We start from the raw sequence: 8,807 nt of genomic DNA, 5'->3' as shown, positions 1-8,807 counted from the left end.
TTGGTATGATTATGTATGTCATAGCAACTGGAAAACAACCTTTTTCTAATTGTGCTCATGATGAGGTTCTAGCATTAAATATATGCAATGGAATTAGACCTGAAATTAATGATCAAATTGCACCAAAATGTTATACTAACCTAATGAAAAAATGTTGGGATTCAAATCCAGATAATAGACCAAATTCAGTTGAAATAAAGAAATTGATTAGATCATTTAGAAGTTCTCAATTTGACGAGACAAGAGAATATAGAAATGAAATGTTTGAGTTAATAAAAAATAATCAATTAACTACTCATGCACAAGCTATTTATACATCTCGATTACTTAATCCTTTTACAAAAAATCTTCCAAAATATAATGATAATATTAATAATAATACAGTAGAAATTACTGATTTTACAAAGTAAGTTGCATTTTTTTTAATTCTCCTGTTTTTATATTTTACTCATCTTTTATTCTCATTTTACTTTTATAGCTTATAAGTTATACCATTCTTTGTAAAAAAAATGATGGTTTAAAATTTAAGTAAAAGAATGTATTAAACTTCAAATAAATAACATAAATATGAATAGCAGAAATTATTTGACTAAATTTGTGGCATATCCTTTCAGTTAATATTTACTTTTCGGAAAATTTATTATACTACATAAAATTATTTATCATTAGATAGTAGTTTTATATTTACTAGTTTTTGTTTAACACTGATTATAGAGTAATTTGTAAAACTTTTTTACATAATACAAATCAGTTTGTAATTAAACAAAATTTTACTTTTTAGAAAATTTACTTTTTTTTCATAAATTATTTTATCATTAAATAGCAATTTTATATTTACTAGTTTTTGTTTAACACTGATTATAGAGTAATATGTAAAACATTTTATATAATAAAAATCAGTTTGTAATTAAACAAATTTTATAATTTTATGAATGGTTAATAAACAAATACTATAAAATCAAATAAATAAATTTAATTTTCATTATTATATGCTGTATTTCCTAAATATATTAGTATAAAAGTAAGTACATCAACAGATTTCAGTTATTTTCAGCAACTTTTGTAATCTTGAATATTTATACTTGAATAAAATATTACATTTTATAAATTAAAATATTATGAACTTTATTATAATCCCTTGTATTAACTTGCTCTGTGTTACATAAACTTTAATTTCAGCACTACGAATTTTGTTACCAGTTTCAATTTTTTTGAAAATTTTTAAAAAAAAGATCTTATAACTCGACATTTTATTAACTTTGAGTCTTTTATTTGAAGAAATTCTTTAAGGTTTACCTATGAAAAATTTTTGAAAGATGAGATATATGAAATTCTAATTTTCAATATAAAGTATTATTCAAATATTTAAAATTGAAGAGTATGAAATTTAAAGAGAATTTTATATTAGAATATTTGAACATTTTTTGGCTTGATTCCATCAAATTATAATTACTGCGTTTACAAAACATTTTTATGTGAGGTATATACACGATATTTTTGCATTTTTTTCATTGTTAAATGTCTCCATTTTCCTCCTATTTTACCATTTTATTAATTTTTAAAATGTACTAAAATATGATATATATATACATATTGTATATATTATATAAAATATGTGCAAAGAACAAGAAAATATCAAAAAATGATTTAAAGAGTTTATATGGAAAATTAATTCGATATAAGAAAAATTATAAAAATGATAAATCAGATATTGACAAATAAATAAATTATGGTTATCATTTATTGGTTGAAAAATATTAAAATATTAAAGATAAATAACAAGATATGACAGATTACAAAATTCGTTAATAAATCGGATCATTAATACAAAAAAATTAAATCACATTTATCACATTTTCTTTTACTCTATTCTAGGATTTGCTTTTAAGAAATCGTGACATAACCATCCCTATAAAAAATGTTTGTCTGATAAATATTTGGAATGGGGTCGATTTTCCGAACGCTCGCACGTTATTATACAATATTTGTTATAATTTAATACAAGATGCAGAGATTGAGAATTTTCGACCACATAAAAAACGCACAATATCATGATAAATGTCCAATAAATGTCAAGTAAATGTGCAGAACGGGGTCAATTTTCCGAACAAAAAACCGAACAGTGTTTGGACAACTTTTTTTATAGGGCATAAACTGTTAAAAAAAAATCATAATGAGAAGTTAGTAAAATAAATTATTCCAGTTACTCCTCAAGAATCGTGAACTGTTCTGCTGTTTTTTTTTTAAATTGTCAAGGATCGATATTTAATGCCTTGCCTCATTTTGATTTTGCGTCATTTGGTCTTGTACACTTCTTTTTGCCTTATTTTGGTTTTTCTCATAAGGAAATTCGGAATTTTGAAAAATACCGTTAAACGAACATTGCAGAAATTTTTAAAATCGAAACCATACCGTGACCAAGTTGAAATTTTATCATAGACCTTATAACCAAGGCTTGGTCACGATATGGTCTCACATCGTTACAATAAGTTTAAGTCAATCGTATGTATAAAGTTGATGCATATTAGGGAGATCGTCACCTGATCTAATCGGATCGTACAAAAATAGTATTGAAATCACAAAATACAAATTAAAGTTATAATTAACGCATATTTAAGTTGTAATAAATAGATATTAAAGTGATATTAAAGTTAACGCAAACATATATATAATTTATGTTGAATAGATATTAAAGTTAAAGTAAATGTACATTCAATTTATATTGAATAAATATTAAAGTGATAGTAAAGTTATATAATAAATTTATTTTGAAGCTGTAAATAAGTTGTAAAGTATCTTACAAACTAATAGTAGAGTGTTCTATTCTAAATCTAATTGCAAATGTAAATTGATGTAAAATGTTATATCGATAATAAACATTAAATGGTCTTGAAAAAATATAAACTTCGCATATGCAAATCATTTCTGATCGCCTCCGATGCTAAGCCATCTAAAAAAAGAATAATGAGATATTAGTAAACATGCTCGTAAAATAATAAAGAAAAAAAAGAAAATTACTTACCAAAATTTCACGTTCAAAACGCCAAGGAACCAACCATTTTTTTTAAAAAAAAGAAAAATTAGTAATTGTAGAAAATATGTATACTGTTCACCAAAATCCCACGCCCAATGAACCAAAGAACACCTAAAAAAAATATAAAATAACTATAAAAAAGAAATAAAATGAAACATTTAATAAACGATTCATTGAAAATTTTTTTTTAAAAAATAATACTCACATCCGAAGAACCCAATTTCAGCTATCCGATATTTTTTGTTAGCAACAACTGAGGAAGATCGTCTAAAAAAAGAAAAAACAAGTCTGCCAAAGTCTCTACAAAAAAAGAGAAATGAAAGAAAAAGCAAATTCACAACGAAACTTACTCTTTCTTTTAATTTCGATGACTGGCCAACCGGGACCTATAAAGAAATAAAAAAAAAGTAATAAAAACATTTTTTCAAAGTCTTCAAATTATTTTCAAAAACTTACCCGATTCTGTCATATCTGAGTTGGCTTACAAAAGAGTAAAAAAAGTTAGAAAACTTTTTTTTTGAAATTTCAAAAAAGAAAATTTGAAATTTAAAAGTTGAGAATCCAAACTTTGGATCATTTTCCTAAAAAAAAAATAAAGAAAAACGTTAAAAAAAATGTTTTTCCTTTTTGAAGTTTTGCAGTACCAACTTCGGAGCCAATTTTCTAAAAAATAAAGAAACGTTAAAAAAAGTTTTTCTTAAGTTTCAAAAAATTCAAAACTTACCTATCAGGATTTCAGTATCCAAATCAGAATCAATTTCCCTAAAAAATTGAACTGAAAACATTAAACTTTTTTTTTTTTAAGTTTCGAAAAGAAAGTTTTGAAAAAACTCAAAACTTACTTGAAATGTTGTCTACTTTGGAGCTGATTTCTACAAAAAGAGAAATATTTTAGAAAACGTATTTTTAAAGAGAGTTTTACTCTTTTCAGAATCTCATGTTATTAAGATGACTAGGATGATATGTAGGAGAATTTGTGTTATTAGGATGATTAGGAATGAAAATAAGATTCAAATGTACTGTTCAATATGATTATAAAGTGAAAGTTATTTTCATCTTGAATAACTCCCGTTTCTTTTTCTGAGAGGTATTATAAGAAGACTAAATAGTTATAAGGAATTATAAGAGATTGTAAAATGATCTACAGTACGATATTTCATTTTTAGTTAGTCTTATTTTTATTCGACATTTCTCTTGGTTTTTTTAAAATAAATGTTAATTTTATTAATCAGACTTTTACTTTGACCTAAACTGAACTAAATAAAAAAAAAGGTTTTTTATATGTACTTTAAAAAAAAACAATCAAAATAGTAGCTAATATAAGTTTATGGTGAAGCCATGAAGAAATAATGACAAGAAAATTATTAGAATCACCGGATTCATCTGATTTATCAATTAAAGAATCAATAAATCCCGTCAATAATGTTTAGCTTGAGCCTTCATTTCATTTAAAAGTAAAGGCACAAATTTATCAACACTAACTAAAAATGTGAAAATAATAATAATTAAATTAATATTTCAATGCAATAAAAGTAAAATTTCCATATACAATATTATTTTCATTAAAAGGTTATCGTTGCTTTAAATACAATCTTTTACGTGTATTATAAAACTCCTTTTATTTAAACTTCACATGATGCTGCGGACTGTGGTCCCATCCTAAATAAGTAAATATTGCATCCCAAATTCTGTACCAGATTTTGATCAATAAATTTTGTTTCTATCAAACAAAAAAAAAAAAGAAGCTCATAGTAGTTGACATTTTGGTTTTTTTTTTATTAAAGTTTTTTTTATTATAAAAATTTTCCTTTTATTTGAAAAAAAAAATCAAGTACGTTTAAGAATAAAGAATTTATTTATAACTGAATAACCAATCAGATTTCCTTTTAGACTAGTCAATCATTTTAAAATTCCTACATACCAGATTAAAATGAGAAATAAATTTTTTATTTTGAAAAAAAAAAAAAATTAATATTTATTCCTAAAAGAGAATTGTCTATCTTAATTATACATATTAATAACTTTAATTAAATGAAAAAAAATATATATATAAAATTTTGATGAAAAATGAGCAACTTTAATTCTACGAAATTCTACGGAAAAGAGATTATTAAACAAAAATGGAAATTGATTTCACACTTTCATTTGAAATTTTTTTTTTTTAATACAACAATTACAACATCATTCTCACGGAAAGAAAAAAATTTAGATCAAAAATGGGAAAGTGATCTCCATTTCTAATAAAAAAAAAATTAAAAGACGTTAGTTTCACCCATGCTAATAATATCCAATTGGGGAAATAATCTATATAATAATACTAAAAATGCGCCCAATTCCTAATTCAAGATATAATTACCAGAATTTTAATGCATTTCAGGATATGATCATCAATTTTGTACAAAAATATCTATTGTTTTTAAAGTTTTCTCACCTTACGTAAATCATACGTTGATCACTAAGGTTAAGTATTAAATTGAGTTTATCATTTGCCAGCCGTTCAGTTGTTAACATTTTATTTTTGTTCTCTTTTACCTTCATATTTCACAAACTAAAGAATAAAAATGTCCAACCAATTTTTTTCAAAATTAAGTCAAGATTACATTGAAGGTTTAAAAGATGATGAATATTATGATATTACTATTGAAGTTGGTGAGGATCCGAACGTAAAAATATTTCGTGCACATATGATTATCCTATATTATCGTTCTCCATTTTTACGACGAACTTTGGCTGCTATCAAAAAGAATAACGATGGTACCTTGGTTCATATTAAGTTTCCAAATATTCCACCAGAAATTTTTCATATTATTTTAAAGTAAGTTATAATTTAATAACTTTTAAAATATTTATATTTAATACTAATCTTTTATAATATAGATATATTTATAGTGGTACAATCTTATTAAATGAGGAAGAACCTTCAGAGATTTTAAGAGTATTGGCTGTTGCTGATCAACTTGATCTACAAGAAATAATTATTTATTTGCAAGAATACTTAATTAATAATAAATTTGAATGGATGGAACAACATTTTGGATTTGTTTATCAAACGAGTTTTCAATCTAATACTTTATTAGAACTTCAAAATTTTTGTACAAATCTTATGACTAAATTTCCTCAAAAAATATTTAATTCTTTTGATTTTACTTTAATTTCTGAGAAATCTTTGATTTCACTCATTAAAAAAGATGATTTACTAATGAAAGAAGTTGAAATTTGGGAACATGTATTAAAATGGGGTCTTGAAAAAAATTATACCCTTCTTTCAGATCCAGCAACTTGGTCTGACGATCATTTCGAAGCGATGAGAAATACTTTGCAACATTGTTTACCTTTAGTAAGATTTTTCTGGTTTTCATCTAAAGATTTTTATCGTAAAGTTCACCCTTATGAAAAACTTTTAGGATATCAACTCTATGAAGATTTATTAGAGTCTTATTTAGATCCTGATAGTGTACCAAATGATAATATTATACTTCCTAGATATAAAAATAGTGATGGAATTATTGATTCAACAATTATTAATCCAAATATTGTTTCATTAGTTTCTAGATGGATTGATAATATTAATTATGATATTAAAAGTAATTTTGCTTCTATAAGGGAATTATATTTAGTACCATATGAATTTAAATTATTATTAAGAGGAAGTAGAGATGGATTTACTCCTAAAAAGTTTCATGAATTATGTGATAATATTCCTAATACTATGACGTTCATTAAAATAAAAGGAACGGAAGAAATTATTGGAGGATATAATCCTTTGAAATGGCAGATATCACATGATGATGATGATGATGGTGAATGGGGTGAAACCAAAGATAGTTTTATATTTTCTTTTAAAAACAAGGATAACTTTAAAGAATCAATTTTAAGCCGTGTAAATGATGCGAGCAATGCTATATATTATCACAATAGATTTGGACCTACATTTGGTGAAGATGATATTAATGTATTTGTATATAATGATGATTCAAGAGAATACAGTTGTTGGTGTGAACAACGAAGTTACGAAAAAGAGATTATAGATACGGAAGATGTCTTTTCAATGGAAGACTATGAAGTATTTCAAATTATAAAAAAATGTGATTGATTATTTAATGTTGTTAAATTAAAGTTTAAATATATCATTGTTTTATTTGAATCATTTCTCTTTTTTTTTTAAATTTGTAACATTATTTAAATAAAGTTATTTTAAAGTTATTTGAAAATTATTAATCAAACGCGTTCGCGTTATAAGGTTCTTGTTATTCAGTTCCATCATATTTATGTGTAGTAAAAGATATATAAAGAAACCTCTCTAGGTGGCTAGGATCTTACATCTCAAGCGACCTATTATGAGTGAGATGTGTAGGTAAACGAATAAATGTCCTTTCCGTAAAGTCGGCGTATTAGTATCGCGATCACGTGATTTTTTCACTGTCATGTCACATTGTCACATCACATTTTATTATCACATCGTAAACTTGTAATACGTGAGAAATCATATGTAAAAAATTAATTATATTTTCAAGATGACTCATTTTAATTTAATATCATTATGGCTTAATGTGACTGAATTTGACTGGAAACGTAACTGTTAATTCTGATTAATAGAATATTAAAATTATATCATTAACAGTCAAATTAGAGTAATAATTGATCAGACTGATGAATGACAAAAACTGAATCATTACCAAAAGAAACTTTTAATTATGAATCATGCATGAGGAATTATGAGTTATATGAATAATTAGTCTTACTCATACTTTTGTACAATAACATAATATAAAGTAATAACTGAATGTATATTAGTCATACTATTAAATATCACTAGGAAAACGGAAACCGTTGAAGGTCCGTCGCTTAATACGTTTACATACATATATAAATGGTTATACAAAATGTGTTGCTAAAAATAAAGCGTTACAAAAAATGTGTTACAAAACATAAAAGGAAATAAGCAGGGGCTAAATTATAGTGACGTAGGTGGAAGGAAGGAAAAATACATGGGTTAAACCGGTACTGCAAATTTATCTAGTTCCGTACAATAAATAGTCCTTCGCTACGCTCCGGACAATTATGACTTAACTGAATCTAAAATGGGCACAGTTTTTGTCAGAGTAAATTATATTGACTACATATTACAAGCCGATGAATCAAAAACTGTTATAGATACAGTCATAGTTACATTTTTTTTTACATCATTAGACTCATATCACATGATGAGAAAAATAATATAAAAGAGGACAAAATCTGATAGATAGTTTCATCGTTAAATTTTATTTTTTGATATCGTTAAATATCGTTTATTTTTAATATCATTATCATAATATCGTTAAATAAAAATTTTTTTTTTTAATATCTACAATATCTTTAATATTTCTTAATATCCTATATCCTATATCAAAAAATATTTAAAATGACCAGACATCATAGGAAGAAATCTTTTCTAAGTCAAACACAATATGATATTCGAGGCAAAGTAAGGGCTGTTACACTATATATGGTAAGTATGAAGGAATGGTGCGCGCTGCAGGATTTACGACCGGGTGGTATCCGCCCAGTTGCATCCAAGGTTACAGCCTGAACGGAATCTTACTTAGTTATATTTGTAACTAACTTTAGTTTTTTGATATAGGGCAAGGAGAAATGATAAATGGAAATAGTTCTACCACAAGAACTTGGCATTTTTCGTAAGTAAAAGATTGTCAATTAAGTTTATTATGTTAATAAATTTAATGACTTTTGTTATATATATAATAGATTAAATAATCCAAAGAATCATAAAGTG

General features: G+C 24.9%; 1 protein-coding gene across 1 annotated transcript; it reads left to right on the top strand.

The window, feature by feature from the left end:
- Positions 1–5,595: 5,595 nt before the first annotated feature.
- OCT59_029215 (uncharacterized protein) lies at positions 5,596–7,127 on the top strand (the record flags this gene model as incomplete). The annotated part of the gene is made up of 2 exons (XM_066142303.1): positions 5,596–5,849; positions 5,912–7,127. 2 exons carry the CDS (start codon positions 5,596–5,598, stop codon positions 7,125–7,127), a joined length of 1,470 nt encoding a protein of 489 aa, XP_065994560.1.
- Between the last annotated feature and the right edge of the window lie 1,680 nt (positions 7,128–8,807).

This window comes from Rhizophagus irregularis, chromosome 9 (genome assembly GCF_026210795.1).
Source record: "Rhizophagus irregularis chromosome 9, complete sequence".
NCBI lineage: Eukaryota > Fungi > Glomeromycota > Glomeromycetes > Glomerales > Glomeraceae > Rhizophagus > Rhizophagus irregularis.
The sequence above is the reverse complement of the archived record's forward strand: the minus strand, read 5'-3'. Positions and strand labels throughout refer to the sequence as shown.